At 54.0% G+C, this 17412-nt stretch overlaps 3 protein-coding genes across 14 annotated transcripts in view; 2 read left to right on the top strand and 1 right to left on the bottom strand.

The window, feature by feature from the left end:
- The window catches only part of Smpd4 (sphingomyelin phosphodiesterase 4), a 28493-nt gene extending 20943 nt beyond the window's left edge, over positions 1 to 7550 (top strand). For 4 of the 6 annotated variants that reach the window (XM_074060601.1, XM_074060600.1, XM_074060602.1 and 1 more), the window contains 9 exons: positions 1588 to 1733; positions 2400 to 2493; positions 2942 to 3042; positions 3782 to 3945; positions 4574 to 4779; positions 5143 to 5382; positions 5858 to 5989; positions 6135 to 6263; positions 6433 to 7550. In XM_074060601.1, coding sequence (XP_073916702.1) covers positions 1588 to 1733; positions 2400 to 2493; positions 2942 to 3042; positions 3782 to 3945; positions 4574 to 4779; positions 5143 to 5382; positions 5858 to 5989; positions 6135 to 6263; positions 6433 to 6759 — 1539 coding nt within the window. In that variant the 3' untranslated portion in view covers positions 6760 to 7550. The remainder of the gene's footprint in view (positions 1 to 1587; positions 1734 to 2399; positions 2494 to 2941; positions 3043 to 3781; positions 3946 to 4573; positions 4780 to 5142; positions 5383 to 5857; positions 5990 to 6134; positions 6264 to 6432) is intronic. The other 2 variants (XM_020160725.2, XM_074060604.1) reach the window with 1 other exon arrangement.
- Positions 7551 to 8779: 1229 nt separating this feature from the next.
- LOC109684313 (coiled-coil domain-containing protein 74B-like) lies at positions 8780 to 15439 on the top strand. The gene is made up of 8 exons (XM_020160630.2): positions 8780 to 10020; positions 11233 to 11277; positions 12395 to 12454; positions 13443 to 13602; positions 14293 to 14482; positions 14568 to 14644; positions 14720 to 14776; positions 14969 to 15439. Exons 1-8 carry the CDS (start codon positions 9537 to 9539, stop codon positions 15105 to 15107), a joined length of 1212 nt encoding a protein of 403 aa, XP_020016219.2. The 5' UTR covers positions 8780 to 9536; the 3' UTR covers positions 15108 to 15439.
- Positions 15440 to 15936: 497 nt separating this feature from the next.
- Med15 (mediator complex subunit 15) overlaps positions 15937 to 17412 on the bottom strand; it is a 59958-nt gene continuing 58482 nt past the window's right edge. For all 7 annotated transcript variants that reach the window (XM_020160721.2, XM_020160718.2, XM_020160722.2 and 4 more), the window contains one exon: positions 15937 to 16871. In XM_020160721.2, coding sequence (XP_020016310.1) covers positions 16808 to 16871 — 64 coding nt within the window. In that variant the 3' untranslated portion in view covers positions 15937 to 16807. The remainder of the gene's footprint in view (positions 16872 to 17412) is intronic.

Here is a 17412-nt window from a genome sequence, read left to right as displayed (position 1 = left end):
TTTGTATTGGGTATTTTTGAGATAAAGTCTCATGAGCTATTTTCCCAGGACTGGCTTGGAACCGCAATCCTCCTGAGAAGCTAGGATTACATGTGTGAGACACCAGCGCCACATGGCTTTTATAGTAAACCCATTCTCAAGATAACTTGTTAATCCCATGATTAGGCTAATCCACGGGGCAGAGGCCTGCTCACGTCCTGGCTTCCCAGCTTAATATAATAGAAAGTTTCACAGGGGACAAAGCATGTCATTGTATTTCATCCTTTTTTTTCTTCATGTACAATGTAAATGCATTGTACGAAGACTTGAAAATTCCACCTGGGTACTGGTAACTCACGCCTGTAATCCTAGCTATTTGGAAAGCAGAGATCAGGAGGAGCGAGGTTTGAGACCAGCCTGGGCAAATAGTTTACGAGATCCTGTCTCTAAAATACCCAACATAAAAAAGGTTTGGTGGAGTAGTTCAAGTAGTAGAATGCCTGCCATTTCCCCCAGAAAAATTACAGTATCATTTCCCCCAGAAAAATTGTAGATAAGTAGAAGAAAATGCTCTCTCACATGTAGTTCCCGCCTCGGGTTCAGTCAGTGAGGTGTGTCACCTAGGTGCAGGACATTTTCATAGCAGGGAGGTCTGAGTGGATTAATCGTAGTCTGCTGCACCCTGGGGTGCACAAGGAGGTCAGGCCCTTTGCCAGACTTACCAGCATCACAAGTGTGTTGAGGCCCAAAGGGATGAGGGATGAGTGTGGGGATAGGAGTATGTCTGACTGGACTCAAGGTCCTGCCTTCAGGTGCCAACCCCACTCCCAGCCCCCACAGTCCATTTCCAAGGTGCTTACCTCAGATGCTAAATGACCAGAGAAGACGTATACCTGACAAAAAGGCTTCCTCTCTGGCCTTGGCTTCAAAGATCCCACATTTGTGTTGCTCATCCAGTTCAGCTCACAGCATGAGGGCACTGTTGTCCTGGGAATTCTAGCTGACCACAGCAGAAGAGTGGTGCTTTGGGCTTCTCTGGGACTGAGCCCCCATTTGTCTGTGACCAGGTTGGGGAACAGGTGGGAGGGATTGGGGTTGTGACCGGAGAAGGAATTGGGGAGAAAGGAGACGCTCCCACTTCTGCAAGGTGAGCCCTAGTGAACTTTTTGCACACACTCCTAGGGTGGGCTATTGGCCTTCCCCTATTCTTGCCCTCTGACGGGCCAGGAGGTGGGGACCCCGGAGGCTCGGCACAGGCAGCAGGGCCCCAGAGTGCGTGGTCATGTGTTCTCAGGGTGAGCTGCACCGAAAAAGCACTTTGCAGGATTGTTTAGTCAGCCTTCCCCAGGACTGGCTATACAAGCATTGGGCCAAGCGCTCCAGTACTGTGATCAGCTTCAGTTCAGATCCAGCAGCATGAAGCATGTTCACTGAATGCCAGGCCCTGGGGGGCCCTGGGGAGGGAGGCGTGGTCTCACTCTTGGCCTGGCCCATGCCCTCTGTGAGGAGCAAAGCAACCAGCTTGGGGCAGGATGTGTTCAGACCTGGGGCTTGCCACTGGGCACCACAGACCTCCTGAGACTTTGACGCCCTCCATCTCTGCCTTAGGAGTCATTTGCACCCACGGAGGAACATGTGCTAGTGGTTCGCCTGCTGTTGAAGCATTTGCATGCTTTTGCCAACAGCCTGAAGCCAGAGCAGACCTCACCCTCTGCCCATTCCCATGCCACCAGCCCCCTGGAGGAGTTCAAACGGTGGGTGTAGGGTGAGGGTAGGTGTGGGGCGGGTGGGCTTCTTTCCTTTTATCAGTGCCCACTTTGACCTTCCTGGGGTATGGAGGTGGGATGAGGGACAGTCATTCTTGTTCAAAGAGCACCTGAGATCTCCACAGGGTTGGGCAGGTGGGGAATTCCTGAGTCCTGGTAGGCCTGTCTCCTCCCCTACTTAGCTTGAGTCTCAGCTCCAAAGGCAGCTAGCTGTGCCTTCCAGTGCCTTCCCTATAGACTTGTCCTGTTCAGGAGGAAGAGCAGGCTGGCCAGAGAGACCCCATCTTGCTGTGCTGTCATCACTTCCTACCCAGTGGGGGCAAAGTGGCAACTCTGTGCTGATGGCATTCCCTTATTTCTTCTGTCTGAGAGAGGGCTGGGACCATTGCCTGACACTCACCCTACAGACTAACTAGGGTCAACAGAGGAGGTGACTTGTGGGGGACTGAGGTGAGGCATGTGGAGGAATCACATTGGCTTCACTACCTACATACTTTTGTCCTTGGGATGTTCCTTACCTCTCTGAACTTTGGTTTCCCCCATTCCTGACAAATGGGGCTAGAAACAGGTCTTATGTCTAGGGAGTGTCCAGGGCCTGTGTGAGCAGGCCCTCCCACCCCATGCAAGCAGCAACCACTGACCTTCCTGTCCTAGCAGGGCTGCTGTACCACGGTTTGTCCAGCAGAAGCTGTACGTGTTCCTGCAGCACTGTTTCGGCCACTGGCCCCTGGATGCATCCTTCAGAGCTGTAAGTGCTAGCCTGGCCTTTGCTGTTCTCTGCCCTGGTAAGGAGGTTGCTATGGTGCTGGTAGACAGGAGGGGAGTAGCTGTTTTCACTGAGGCCTGGGAGAGGAGGCCTTGGGACATGTTGGCCCTCAGATGCCGAAGAGCCTTTCCCGGCCCAGCTCTCTTTTACCGGGCAGTGTTCAGAAGCCTAACTCCTGGCAGGGACTGGTGAAAGGATACTTGACTACCTCCCACAGTCTCCTGGGAGGATGTGGAGTAGTGGATCACTCTTCAGCATCTGTGCTTAGTTCGAAAAGAGCCAGAGGCAGAGCCCCAACTCTACAACTGAGGGACAGACCTTCCCTCCTGAGTCGCCTCCAAAGAGCCAGACTGTGGATTCCCAAAGGATGTGGCTCAAAGTCCAGAGCCACCAGCCCCCACACCTTCAGGGCACACATTTCCTTTACCAGGTCCTGGAGATGTGGCTGAGCTACCTGCAGCCATGGAGATATGCACCTGAGAAGCAGGCTCAGAGCAGTGATTCCCAGCCCCGGTGCGTGTCGGAGAAATGGTGAGCCCCAGCACCCTCTCCTATAAGCCACTACACTGGCTTCTTTCAGCAGAAGCTGCTTCAGTGGGTGGATGCCAAGCTAGGAGCCTGTGCTTCTGTTGGCCTATTCCTGTACCTTGTGGCCTCCTGGGCTCTTCTCCCAGGCCCTGTAGAGTGGGCATATAACTGGCCTTTCCTGAACTGAACTTTGTTGGGTCCTGGAATGGATTTCCCTGCCCTGACTTCAGTGGATGTTCACGGTCATCACTAAACTCTCCTTCCAACCGTCCCCACTAGCACAGAGCAGCAGCTACCTCCCTACCATCTCTCTCTCATTCTTCACACTTAGCCAACCCTCCAGGCCTCCCTTGTCACCTGGTGTCGCCAGTGGTCTCTCCTCCCCTGGACCAAAGCCTTCCCCTTCGTACTCCCCTGCTGTTTCTTCCTCCACTCTGTCGGATTCTGGGCCAACTTCACTATGGTCCTCTTGGAACAGGCCTTATCCTTGAGGATCCATTGTCCTCAGAAGACCTAGGTGTTGCTTGCCTCTGCCCTGCTGTCCTCCCTATAGCTCCTGGCCTCTCTCCCTCCATCTCCCCCCCACCTCCCATTTGTGATGCCTTTGGCCAGGGAGAGTCTAGAAGTCCAGGGAAGAACAAAGACTTTAGGGGTGAGGACTAGTGTGGCTCCTGCTTCCAGCAGGAGGACTGGCCCAGTGTCCTGGCCAGGCTGGTCCCTGACCAGCCATCCTGGTCCCCAGGGCACCCTTCGTCCAGGAGAACCTGCTGATGTACACCAAGCTGTTTGTGGGCTTCCTGAACCGGGCACTTCGCACAGATCTGGTCAGCCCTAAAAATGCGCTTATGGTGTTCCGAGTGGCTAAAGTATTTGCCCAGCCCAACTTGGCAGAAATGATCCAGAAAGGTAAGTCCTCAGTCCTGGACCAGCCAGGCAGGCCCTATTCTGACCCAATTGGGCCAGACCCTTAGCTGGTGGGAATCAGCACTTAGGGTTCTAGGGACCCTATGTGCCTCATGGGCTTGCAAGGTGGCTTGATACAAGTGGTCTAGGGACTTTGGGTCACATCAGTGTGATGAAGCCTTAGAACCTGGCTAAACTCTACCTTCCCTGTGGTTGCAGCACAGAACATGGGGGTTCCAGCTGGAAGCTTCCAAAGAGATAGGCAGCAAAGCCACAAGCTGTGGCTCCTTTGGAACTGTTTTTCTGTGCTGACTAATGGGGTGATTTCAGTGATCTTCTTGGTCCCTAGCATGCCCTTGTCTTGACTTTGTTAGGTGTTGGCTTCTGCTGCTTCCTCCTGGAGTTTGCCTTCCTGTTGATTCTGCTGGTGCTCCCTCAGCATCAGGAGCTATATCCTTGGGCCACCAGCCCTACACACATGCCGGCTACTGGCCTGTGAATAGCCCTGGTCACCCACATGTCAGTTACTGACGTGTGAGATGCTGCTGGGGCAGCGCCTCAGGTACCCAGCACTTCAGTACCCAGGCACTGCTCTGGGAATCAGGTGCTAGACTCATGTCCTGTCTTCCAGGTGAGCAGCTATTTCTGGAGCCAGAACTTGTCATTCCCCACCGTCAGCACCGGCTCTTCCCAGCTCCCACAGTCACTGGCAGCTTCCTGTCACCATGGCCACCAGCTGTCACTGATGCTTCATTCAAGGTGAAGAGCCACGTCTACAGCCTGGAGGGCCAGGACTGCAAGTACATCCCAATGTTTGGGCCTGAGGTCCGGACCCTGGTGAGTTGTCAGAGGTGCCCGCTGGTGTGGATTCTCTGAGCCTGTGGGAACCCGCAGAACCAAGGAGGTGCCTATAGAGGAAGGAGATTGGGTGTTGAGTAGATGATGCTTTGTCAACCCCCCCCCTCTTTGTTTTTTCCAGTAAAGGCTAATTTTTTTTTTCTGATAATACAGTTTTCTGGGAAATTTTTCACATTTAGAAGATTATCCGTAAGACTTATGATGCCCCTCAGGGTCTCTTGCTTGTCTGGTGTATACCCCTCTTGGAATTGGCTCCTTGTGGCCACCCTTCCCGGGTGGCAGTGCATACCTGTCCTGTGAGTTGCCCTCCAGTTATGTGATCTGCCTATGCCTCCCTTGCAGGTCTTGCGCCTAGCTCAGCTCATCACACAGGCCAAGCAGACCGCCAAGTCCATCTCTGACCAGTGTGTGGAGAGCCCTTCTGGCCGCTCTTTCTTGTCATGGTCATGGTTGGGCTTCTGCCCCACAGATCCAAATGGCTGCTATCCAGCCAATGACCTCGATGAAATGGGCCAGGACAGCGTCCGCAAGACAGATGAGTATCTGGAGAAGGCCCTGGAATACCTGCGCCAGATATTCCGAGTATGAGCTGTGGGATTTGTCTGGCAGCCCCTCAGCCCCCTTCCCTGAGGGAGTCACTCTTCTACTAGCCCCATGTAGTCCCAGGGCTCGCCTAAACACATGGGCGGGCCAGTGTGGCTCCTATCCCAGAGGAGACAGGACTGCACCTACGTTGTCATGTCCAGGTCCTTTCATTGCCACTGTCAGAGGCTGGTGGGATGAAGACTGTCCCCACCGGGCACAATGACTCTCGCCTAGAGTCCTATTTGGGAGGCTGAGATTGAAAGGATCAAGGTTCAAGACCAGCCCAGGCAAATAGTTCATGAGACCCCATCTCCAAAATAACCAGAGTAAAATAGATTGGAGGTGTGACTCAAGTAGTAGAGTACCTGCTTTGCAAATGTGAAACACTTGGTTCAAATCCCAGTCCCACCAAAGAAAAGACCAGTCCCCTCCCTTTACCCTGAAGTGGAAAGCAGAAATGTTTCTCTAACAGCTCAGCGAATCCCAGCTTGCCCAGCTCACACTCGCCCTAGGAAACACACAGGATGAGAATGGGAAGAAGCAGCTCCCAGACTGCATTGTGGGGGAGGATGGACTTATTCTCACGCCTCTGGGCCGCTACCAGGTAAAAGGCCCACGTTACCTGGGGGGGTATCTGCTGGTCACATGACTTGTCCTCAACTCCCCTTTTGCCCTAATAAACAGACAGCTCTTCTGGGTTGTTTGCAAAGATGAATTTTTGAACTGTTTCCACTCCCTGACTTTTCTAGATCATCAATGGGCTTCGAAGGTTTGAAATCGAGTATCAGGGGGATTCAGAGCTACAGCCCATCCGCAGCTACGAGATTGCCAGTCTGGTCCGCGTGCTCTTCCGGCTGTCATCTGCCATTAATCACAGAGTAAGCGAGTGGCAGGAGCAGCCTGGCTGCTTCTTAAAGTGGGTTCCACAGGATGCTCCTGCTCCAGATGGCTCCCTGTCCTTCACACCCCATGTGATCCTACAGGCCTGGGACACACGCACACACGTAACACACCACACCACACCACACCTGATTGTCTGTGCTTCAGTTTGCAGGCCAGATGGTAGCTCTGTGTTCCCGGGATGACTTCCTTGGCAGCTTCTGTCGCTATCACCTCACTGAGCCTGCTCTGGCCAACAGACATCTGCTAAGCCCCGTGGGGCGGAGGCAGGCTAGCCATGCCCGGGGCCCCAGGCTCAGCCTGCGCTTCCTGGGCAGCTACCGGACGCTGCTCTCACTCCTGCTGGCCTTCTTTGTGGCCTCTCTGTTCCGCATTGGGCCCCTGCCCTGCTCCGTGCTCCTCATCCTGGTCTACCTCCTCTATGCCATGGCCATGACACTGCTCACTGAGCGGGGGAAGCTGCACCAGCTGTAACATTCAGCCACTGTCTTCAGCGCAGACTGGTGGAATTTGCTTCCTACTCCCTTCCCTGGACCTGAGAGACTCTGGCAGGCTATTTCCAAGCCAGAGCAGCATCATCTTTGGGGTTCTTGGGAGTGTTTTCCTGCAATAGTGGAGTGACCCACAAGAAACTGAAATGAAGAGGAAGAGTGGTCCAGGCTTGGCATGGAAAGGATGGTGTCAGAGGATTCATGAGCCATCTGATAAGCAGAGCTGACCAGAGGCCCCTCCCTCCATCAGCCCAAGACCCCACAAGCAGCAGAGCTACTTCTTTAGGACTTTGTAACCATTGTCCTCTGGGGAGCTGACCCAGCCTTAACCTCTCCCCTCTGGAAATGACATTTCCTCTTCCTCTAAAATACCAGGACACTCAGCATCCACTCCAGTAAAGAATCAAAGTTTCTGAAAGATACCTGAAAAAAACAAATAATGGTTCGCCTGATTCACAACTTTAAAGCTAGATTTTGCCATAACGTTTGGTAAAGCAAGGATCGGTCTCTGTTCTCCAGGCTAGTTGGAGGCTGGGGTGTAGAATTCCACTTTTGAGTTCCAGGAAGACCTCAGAGCACAGGTGTGATAGGACAGTGTTACCTCAGGCCCTCAAGCCGTCACGTATGCCCTTGCAGAATCGTGGCATACTGGTCTTCAGCAGGTATGGCTACTAAGGGATCCACGAAGACAGATCCTGCCATCTTCTGTCTATAACCAAAGATGGTCAGAAGCGTCATTTATACCTTCAATAAAATCAAGCACTCAAAAAATAATTACCTTTGAATAACAGACACAGTCACTTTTTGATAACACTGACATATTCATAGTATATGACAACCACATGTTCTCTGTCATAAACCACCATGGGTCTCCCCTTCATTCACTCTGCAGATGAATCACCAGCAACAACAGCATCTCCATGGTGATTTTTTAATGAAGTGGTGGGGGTGGGGTTAAAAGTTTTTTCAAGTTGTAAATGTTAGGCTTCTTATTTTGATGTAATCTCAGAATACATTTTAGGGCCTGGCCAAAAGTCAATTCAAAACTTATAATTGACCATGGATTGGAATAAACCCATTCTTGCTTGAGTCAGTTCAGTCTCTAGCAAGTTCACCCAGACAGGGTCCCTGGGCACTTGGGAACTGCAGAAACACCTTCTGGGCAAAATGGCACCCCCTTTCCCCAGCAGCAGTAGCCCATTCATCTGGCTACCCTCCTTGTTTCTCTGCCAGAGTGTTGTAAATTCGTGTACAGCAGAGACAAAACCAAGACATGTTAATTCTGTAGAAGGTAGGCCCTGTGTTGGGGCAGGGCTGTGGGAATTTTACCTTCTCTTCAACAAATCAGAACTGCCCTTGATAGGAAAAGCTGACCACTTGGAACAAATTTTGCCTCTTCTTTGGCTCCCAGAGGTTCCAAGAGTCATGAATAGTTAAAACTGAACTGCACTGACCAGCCCCAGGTCAGAGCCTCTGAATGACCAGCCCTGACTTACCAATATTGAGAGATGGCTCCTTTTTGATGTGCTGGGAATTGAATCCAGGGCCTTTGCACATACTAGGAAAGCACTTTGCTCCTGAGCTAGACCTCACAGTCTATAAGACATGACTTTTAATGTAGCCATCACTTAAAAGTTCAGCTAGCTTTGGCTCTGGAAGCCAGAATTCTTAGAAGGCACAATTTTCCTAAGTGGGAAGGGACCAAAATAGAACAAATGATTTCCCAACCAGCCTCTCCTGTTCCTACTAAGAATTCCAACTTCAGCCATTTTACAGGTATTAATTTTGACTTTAATATTCATGCGAGACTGCTCCCTTAGGAGTTCTGAAGAAAGCCACAAAGCAGAGATGGTACTTTTGTTTTTTTAAGACAGGGTCTTGCCATATAGTCCTGGCTTCAAACTGGTCACCCTTCTGCCTCAGCCTCCCCAGTGCTAGGGTCACAGGCATGAATCACCATATCCGGCTTGGCACTTTTTTTTTTTTTTTTGCTTTCAGATGAGGGTCTTGTTTGTTTTGTAGCTTAAGCTGCCTTAAACTCCTGGACTCAAGCAAACCTCCTGCGTCAGCCTCCCTACCTAGTGTTGGGGACTATATGCATGCACAACCCCATCCAGCTGAGCTGGCACCTTAGAGAGAGAAGGCCTTTCAGTAACTGGTCCAGATCAAATAAGCTGTGGGTCAAGCACAGCACAGTTTCTTCCACTCACCACTTTCATCTTTGTGTCACTCATTCACCCGCAGCTTCCTCCAACTTGTGCTGATCCTTCAGGAGAGCAGCAGCTCCCCTGGGTGATAGGGACCTATCAGTCTAGCAGGGGGCACGCGCTTTGCCAACTGCTGCTTATATCTTCTCCTGGCCTCCTGGGAATCCTAGTTACACACACTTGTGAGTTCAGGGCCAAAGATCTGAGTGGAATTTATTGCTTCAGACTCCTTAGCTTGCTGTGGCTCCAAACTTCCCAGCATCTCCCTGGATCCTTCTGCTTTTCAGCTGCAGTCACCAAACCATCCTCCGCTTTATGGTTAAGGGCTAGCTGACCAGAGAGCCTAGCACGGGCAAAAGCAGCTCCTCTTTCAAGAACTCCTTCCCCTTCTGCGTTTTGTCCCTGTCGGTACTTCACATCTCTTTTTCTACCTATCTTACCCACATTTCGTAATGAACAAAGATTCTGCGATTCCTGGAAATGGAAGTCGATTTTTGAACCTGCAACCGTATCTCCTATCCAAGAAGTGAGCTATTAAAACACAACGAACAAAATGAAGCCCGAGCGGATGGTCCTCAGACACGTTCAAGCCTTAAAAAAGCACGTGCGGTGCTTTTTAAGTCTGGTGTCATCGCTGGGACAGAACGTGGCACAACGTGGCACAGGCCCCGCCCCCGTCGTACGCCACGCCCCCTCGGGGGCGCTCCCGTTCCCATGGCGACGCGGCACCAAGCCGGGTCAGCCCCGGCCAGTGAGTGGGCGTGCTGTGGTGGCTGCGGAGGCGGCAGCAAACGGCATGAGCGGGGCGCGTCCCATCAGCTCGGCGACCCCGGGCTCCCGGGGCACGTCGCGCCCACGCCAGCGAGTCCCCGCGGGCCTGCAGCACGGGGGACCGCCACCCGCGCAGCTCGGGCTCAGCGAGGCGCAGAAGCGGGTCCTAGACCTCGAGAAGAGCCTGCAGTTCCTGCAGCAGCAGCACTCGGAGACTCTGGTAAAGCTCCACGAGGAGATCGAACACCTGAAGCGGGAAAACAAGGGTGAGTCTGGCTGTCGCCGGGCTCCCCGGTGCCCTGAACCCTCCCGAGCCTGCAGCCGGAAGCCCTCAGCGCACACACTCTAGAACGGGCTTGGGGTGTGGAGGACGTGGGGTCGCATCCCCTCGCTGGGGCCTGCCCACCCGGCTAGTCCCCTTTCCCAGAGTCATCACTTTGTCCAGATGGCTTCCCCAGCAGCATGCTGCTCCCAGGACAGGGGCAGGCCACCTCACTGTGAAGTTACAGAAGTTAACAGACCCAGGAAACTGTGAGTGTACAGCTCAGTGAATTGTCACCAACACACCCAGGCCGCAGACAGGGCACAGGTGCCCTGTGCCCACCACAGGGAAGGCAGGACCTTCCTAACTTGCACCCCTCATGGATCCTCTTGTGCTTCAGGCCTCTGTGATGTGAGTCTGCTCCTCCCTCGATCTTGAACTTTAACCAGAGCTGCTTTGCCCAACCCCTGGACCTGCAACCCTCAGTTTCTTCCTCTCCCTTTCTGCTGCTGTCTTTACCCGGAGTACCAAGGATTGCTCGCTGGGGATGTCAGGGCCCCTTTCCACATGCCTGAACTCAGACGTGCGCTCCTAGGCAGGCAGTCTACCACTTGACTGTTTTCTTACCCCATCCCTGTTTTCTTCTGTTATTTCTTTGAGATACAGTGTCACTTTATGCCCTGATCAACCTAGATCATGATCCTATTTGTGCTTCCCTGCATAGCCAGGATGACAGGCATACAGCCATTGGTTGGGATGGAGCATCACTTTTTGTCTGGGTTGGCCTCAAACCTCCATCCTCCCACTCTCCCTCTCGCAAGGAGTTGGGGTACGGACTGGAGCCACTGGGCTTGGCTCCTCACGCCTCCTGTCAGGCATTTCTTCTTGATCAGTGCATTGCTCACTCATGGCCAGGGGCTCCTCGAGGGCTGTCATCCTGCGTCATCCTTGTCCCTCTGAAGTTCCAACCTGGCCTGGCAGAGTGGGCACACTACGGACATTAGGGATGAGGTTGGGGGATGACAGGCAACAGCCAGAGGCATTTCTGACCTAGGATGCGCAAGGGAAGGAATTGGTGGAGAAACTTGGCAGGTTTTAGTCAGCCGTGGTCATGAGCTGGGAACTGGCTGGGCTAAACGTTTAGGAGTGGGCTAAGCTTCTGCCCTGAGCAGTTATCACTTCGAAAGTGACAAGGAGAGCATGTGCTTGCTTTCAGATCTCCACTACAAGTTAATAATGAATCAGGAGCCGCAGAAGAAAGGTAGGCCTGAAGAACCTGGGCGCCGGATGGGAAGTTACCACACACAGCGGCCCTTCCAGACCTCGTGCCCACCTGGCTGCCCCGGCCTCTGCATTTCAGAGGGGACTGCCCTCAGCTATGGCTGTAATATGCTCTCAGAGCGTGAGGTCTGGGCAATTGGGACATTGTGGGGGACCCTTTCTCACCTGAGCAGAGCTCCTGAAATGGGAAGGGGCCCTAGAGCAGTTCCAGCCAGGCCTCCTGGGCCTCACACCTTGGTGGGTTCTCATTTGCTTGCTGCTATGGCCAGCCCTAGGCTCCCCATCCTGGGCAGAGTCCCTAGGGGGAACCCTTCCTGCCATCTCCATAGCAACCGTGGAGACTGGGGCAAGGAAACAGAGACTTGTCTAAGGCACTTCCTCATCCCCATGGTGGTCTTCTGTCCTTGCTTGCTCCTCAGCCCGGCCCAAGGATGCCCTGGTTGAGTTCTTTCTATTTTGTTTTACTTTTTTTGCAGTACTGGGGTTTGGCCTCAGGGCCTACACCTTCAGCCCCTCCACCAGCCCTTTTTTGTGATGGGTTTTTTTGAGATAAGGTCTCATGAACTATTTGCCTGGGCTGGTTTTGAACCAAGATCCTCCTGATCTCTGCCTCCTGAGTAGCTAGGATTATGGGAGTGAGCAACCAGCGCCCCTCTTGGTTGAGTTCTTGGGCTTACTGCTTTGGGACATCAGGTGGTCTGACTGGCGATAGTGCCAGGTGGGAACACCCCAATCTGGTCTACCCAAACCAGCGCTCTCCCTGAAGACACAGAGAATAGGGTGGTGGGAGGGCTTTTCTCCAGCATGGGACAGAAGCCCCCGTGATCTGTTGTGGCAATAAGTAACCAAGTTAGTGGCCCCACCTCTGCAGGATCTGGAGGCCTTGAGGCAGGACCTCGTTCTCCTTTGGTCTTCAGCTCCCCTACATTCCCGAGGGCCCATCAGGAAATGGTAGTGTAGACAGAGCAGGGAGCACGCAGCCTTGCCAGATTTGGGGAGGCCCCTGCATGTATACTCCAGGCCAGGAGGCAGGCACAAGTGGACTCTCTTGGGTGAAAATTGCTACCATCTTTGACTGAGCCCTGTGCCTTCTGCAGGCAGCATCTCCACATCAAGCTTTCAGTCCAGCAAGTCCATCTCCAATTCTACAGTGTCGGGTGAGTGGGATGGCACCTGCTGTGTGCTCGGAGTGCCCTGCTGGGGGACCAGGGTGGGGTGCTGACCAGGAAGCTGCAAGCTCATAGTGGGCCCTCTGTTGGGCAGACCTTGGGGACAATCCTGTGGATTTGGGGGCACACGGGCAGCTAAAGGGAGCCAGGGAGGGTGGCCCCTGATGGCACCAAGAGGGGATCGGCTGAGGTGGATAGAGCAGACTTGAGCAGAATAGGGCCAGGTGTCATTGTGGAGCAGAACGGTGGCACAGCAGGTCCTCTTGGGGCACAGCAGTGAGAAGTTGGGCTGACAGAGGGGTCTCCAAGTACCTACTGAGCCCTTCCTGGGAGAGGATGTGTGCTCCCAGCCCAGCAGAAGTCCTTCTCAAGCAGGTGTCTGAAGCCTGCAATCCTGGCTACTTGGGAGGCTGAGATTGGGAAGATCATGGTTTGAGGCCAACCCAGGGAAATAGTTTGAGAGACTCCATTCCAAAATAACCAGAGCAAAATGGACTGGAGGTGTGGCTCAAGTGGCAGAGCGCTTTCATGCTTGCAAACCCTGTTCTCACCAAAAAAAAAGAAAAAAAGAAGAAGCCCTGTTCTGCCTGTGTTCCCCAAGCAGACAAATGGAAAATGGAGGCAGAATGGCCCTGCCAGTGGAACCCTGGCCTTGACCTTTGCAGAGCAGGGGCAGCACAGGGCCTCTTCTGCTACTCTGTCAGCCAGTGGCCAGTGGGCCTGGGCGAATAGAAGTGTGTGGGCAGGGTCCTGGGCCTTCACTCAGTTTCCCTCTACGCACAGTGGGAGCCAGCTTCCACTACTGCGACTGTTTTGGAGCATTTGGCAGGCACCCTCCCAGCAGCCGTCTAAGGGCTGCACTGTTTCCATGTCCTCTTTGCAGAGTGGGAAAGTGAGGCAGGGGGAGGGGCTTCTTGGGCTGTGGCTGTGTCTCTTGAAGCCTTCAGTGGCTGACCCTGATGGGTCTGCTCTGCAGCCAACTCTAAAATCAAGATCAAGCCCCAGCCTGGCTCCTTCAAGAAGCGAGAGTCAAAAGCCGATACTGCACAGAAGACGAACACGGAAGAGCATCCCCTCAGTAGCGCCCTGTTTCACAATAAGCTGGACAGAGTCCTTGGGGCACAGACGCAGGCCAAGTAAGGGCCAGACCTGCATCCCAGGACCCATGCTTGCACGTCATAGGTTCCCGCCCTGGGACCAGCGCACCACTTTGCTGCCTTCAGGGGCCTGACTCCAAAGTGAATGTAGGCTTGTAGAAGCAGCTGCCAGCTGCTGTCTGGTGGGCACTGCCTTGCTCCCCCTTCCCTGGGGGTCCTGCAGGAACCCTGTGCTGACCGGAGCCCACAAGACGACCAGTGGCAGTCCCTAAACTACCTTCTCAGAGACAAGAAACGAAAAGTTATTTGGCCTTATTAGTTTGGTTTTTACCAAGTACACAGTGACTTGGGTTGCTGGTCCTGAATGGAGCTAGGCATGGGCCTGCTGCCACTGGCCACTGGCTTCAGGGAGGCAGGGGCCAACAGGACAGAGAAGACCCTGGTGACCCCCAAGTTTCTTGGGCCTCCACGAAGCTGCAGAGCATGTGCTGTGGGTAATGCAACCTGCAGACCAGGAGTGGGGTGCCAGCTAGCTGGTCCCCCGACCACATCTGCCCCTCAGTGGGAAGGGAGAAAACAGTCCCAGGTCACAGCCGGTCCCAGAGCATCCTGGACTGCAGAAGGGAGCAGTCCCCTCACCTGCCCATCCTGGCTCTCCTGGGGAGGGTGTTGGGTAGGTGGCAAAACCAAACTGCAGAGCACCTCTGGGGTGCTAAAATGATGTTTCAGAGAGGAGGACGTAGAGACTTCTAATTCAGGGGCCTCCTTGGTGGGAGTCAGCCAGCACAAGGGCAGGCAAACGACAGGGGCGGCTCCGTTGGCGGGCCTGCCTCCGCAGCTGCGCAAGCTCACCACGGTGCAGCAGTGCGAGGTGATCATCCGGCAGCTGTGGAATGCCAACCTCCTGCAGGCCCAAGAGGTGAGGCCCTGGGTAGGGGTGGCCCAGCATCTCCAAGGGCCCCCCCACCTGCCCCCCATATACACCTGTCCTCCCTGCCTTTTAGCTGCAGCACCTCAAGTCCCTCCTGGAGGCACATCAGAGGTCCAAGGCTGCTGCTGAGGCTGGACCTGGATCTCCCAAGTGAGTGGTCCCTGTGCCTCACCCTGGCCCAGCAGGGCCTGGCAATGTGGACTTACCGCAGACTTCCTTCCCCAGGGACCAGGAGGCCACGCAGTTTCCCAAGGTCTCTACCAAGAGCATTTCTAAGAAGTGGTGAGTCCTCTGACACCAGAGAGTGGGTGGCTCTGCAGCACGGTGCTCACAGGGAGGACTGGGAGTTGGATCTGAGGCAGAGCTGGCAGTGGCCTGGCTGGGCACGGTAGAAGCAAGCAGGCCCTGCTCCCAGCCCAGCGTTGGCTCCGGGTAGACTCTGGGTCACAGCGAGGCCCCTCTCCTCCCCGACAGCCTGATTCTGGGCCCAATGCCCGCGGCAGAACGCGCCATTCTGCCCGCACTGAAGCAGAGTCTGAAGAGCAGTTTCGCAGAGCGGCAGAAGCGTCTGCAGGTGGTGCAGAGCCAGCGCCTGCACCGCTCCGTGCTCTGAGCCTGGGACCCCGCAGCGTCTTTCCACTCATCTCACACGAGTTCTCCCACCTTCCAGCCACCCCAAATTCCAAGACGGACGAAACACAACAGATAAAATACTTGGTCTCAGAATTGAAGAACTGTCTATTTTCTTGCTATTGTTTTGCTATTATTCCACATTTACACAAAAGCACATTACAAAATATTATTCTACTTGTTGAAGACTGAAAATAAAACTTGTTCCTACAAGTCCTGAGTCTCCTTCCTCATGGCTATCAGGTGTCTTCTCTTGGCCATTTGTCCCTTACCTAATCTGGAAGGTTCCTGGGCAGCTGAGGCTACTTCATTGCAGCTACCCCAGAAGCACCTGCATTGCCACAAATGGCCTTCGTGGAGGCCAGGTGGCTGTTTCTTGGTTGGTCCAGGGGCTGCCTTCCAGGCACATAGTTACTCCCGGTTTCCTGCCCAGATAGGACTCTCCTGAGGGCCTCACGCTGTCTTTCGCTGCCTTGACACATCCCACATTGCTGCTGAGGGGTCTAGCTGAGCTGCGTCTGTATGGAGGGCCACACCCAAGGGAGAAAAGTCCCCTCCAGATAACATGCACTCCTCCCATCACCTGAATAGCAGCTGCAAACTGTCACCTTGAGGTGGTCAACTTGTGCCTACCCCACCTGCATTTCCTACCATGAACCAGACTGGGGAAAAGGACAGAGAGGAGGTAAGTTCAGGCATTCTGGGCCAGACTGGACACTGACACCTTTAAGATCGACAGTGTCCCTGACAGTTGGATAATGGGCTCTGGGAGTCGTGGAGAAGGGGATGCAGTGATAAACGACTGACACACACAGGATTAATAAATTTATTATAAGAACCACATATGACAGAGTAGTGCACATATAAAAAGGGGAACTTCTCTTCACCAGAGGGCTGCTGGCTGTTGCCCTGTGTGGCAAGTGACCCACGGAGGCCATCCTGAAAGAAGCACACTCTCCGAGGGTGGCACAAAACAGGCTGTTCAGAGGATGCCTGGTCTCAACATCAGTGCCTGGCCAGTCACTCCTCACCCTCACAGCAGAGAAGCAGCACCCACTGTAGGTGCCAGGAACAGGTCCCCAAATGTTCCCACTCCCCCACAATGCTGAGTAGGAGGTCCTTCCTTCCAAACTGGAGCTGTGCCCTGGATCAAGGAGCATCCCTACGATGTATCCCACATGTCACAAGTGAACAGCCTGAACCCAACACTGGCCAGAGAGTTGCATGTTATAAGGGTTTCCTATGTCCTCCATGTTCTCCTAGGAAACTAGTACAATTTATTCTGACACACAGGATGCTCGGACAAGACCCTGAGTTCTCCCTCATGCTGCTGAGTGGACATGGGGCCTAGAGAGCTGCAAGGAGCACAGCCAGAGCAAAGTGGAGGAAGTTTCAGAGAGAACCTTCTCTCCTGTACAGGCAGGTCCACAGCCACCTGGCCCATACTGCACAAGTATGGGGAAATGTCTGGTAGGTCCCCAAGGCAGAAGATAAAAGCAGGAAAGCTAACTTAACCCCAGGCTCTCTAAGGAAGCCAACACCTAGAAACGTCCAATGCGAGGCGGGGTCCACAGCCCCACAAGGCTGCTGGTGGTCCTCACAGTTCCCAGCTAGGCGGCTGACAGGCAGGCCTGGTGGATGCTCTGTGCCCAGGTGTTCAGCAGGGCTGTGACCGAGTGCTTGTCAGGGAGCTGCAGCAGTCTGGAAGTCATGCCACGGTGCACCGACTGAAGGAAGGGGTTGGCATCTACCAAGAAAGCAGTGGGCAGTGAGCGCCAAGCCCTCAGCAAGGCAGTGGCCCCAAACCTGGCCTCTGACAAGCACCTTATCAGTCTCCTGGTTGGAAGGAGCCTGCAGTCGGGTTCCCTTCCCAGAGTCACACCCTTGGTGAAGAACTAGAATTTGAACTGGATCTGGACCCCTAAGCTTTCCTTCCTTGACACCCTTGGGAACTCACCCTGGCCCTGCTGTGAACCTCACTAGGACTGTCCCCACCAAAAGAGCTCTCCTCTGGAGCCATATCGTGCAGGTAGATGGGAATGAGCCCAAGCTCCCAGTGGTGGCCACCAGGAGCAGCTGCGTCTGTCCTAGAGAGGCCGGCTTGCTCACCCCTCCCCCACTCAACTGCTGCCTGGAGTTGCAGGACAGAGGGCAAAGGACACAAATGCAGGGCAGAGGCTCTTTTCTCTCCAGCTGCCTGGTGAGGAGGTAGGAGGGGCACAGGTGTCTCTGCTGTTGAGCTTAGGAAGCCCTGGCTGCCCAGGCCCCCAGATGTCTTCTCTTGGCTC

The sequence above is a fragment of the Castor canadensis genome, chromosome 18 (genome assembly GCF_047511655.1).
Source record: "Castor canadensis chromosome 18, mCasCan1.hap1v2, whole genome shotgun sequence".
In the NCBI taxonomy this organism is placed as follows: domain Eukaryota; kingdom Metazoa; phylum Chordata; class Mammalia; order Rodentia; family Castoridae; genus Castor; species Castor canadensis.
The sequence above is the reverse complement of the archived record's forward strand: the minus strand, read 5'-3'. Positions and strand labels throughout refer to the sequence as shown.

What these genes read in the sequence shown, in the direction of transcription:
- LOC109684313 (XM_020160630.2), top strand. Translation starts at nt 9,537, where the DNA reads ATGAAGCCCGAGCGGATGGTCCTCAGACACGTTCAAGCCTTAAAAAAG. An exon ending in ACCTCCTGCAGGCCCAAGAG is followed by an intron (nt 14,483 to 14,567) that starts GTGAGGCCCTGG and finishes CCTGCCTTTTAG; the next exon opens with CTGCAGCACCTCAAGTCCCT. An exon ending in AAGAGCATTTCTAAGAAGTG is followed by an intron (nt 14,777 to 14,968) that starts GTGAGTCCTCTG and finishes CCTCCCCGACAG; the next exon opens with CCTGATTCTGGGCCCAATGC.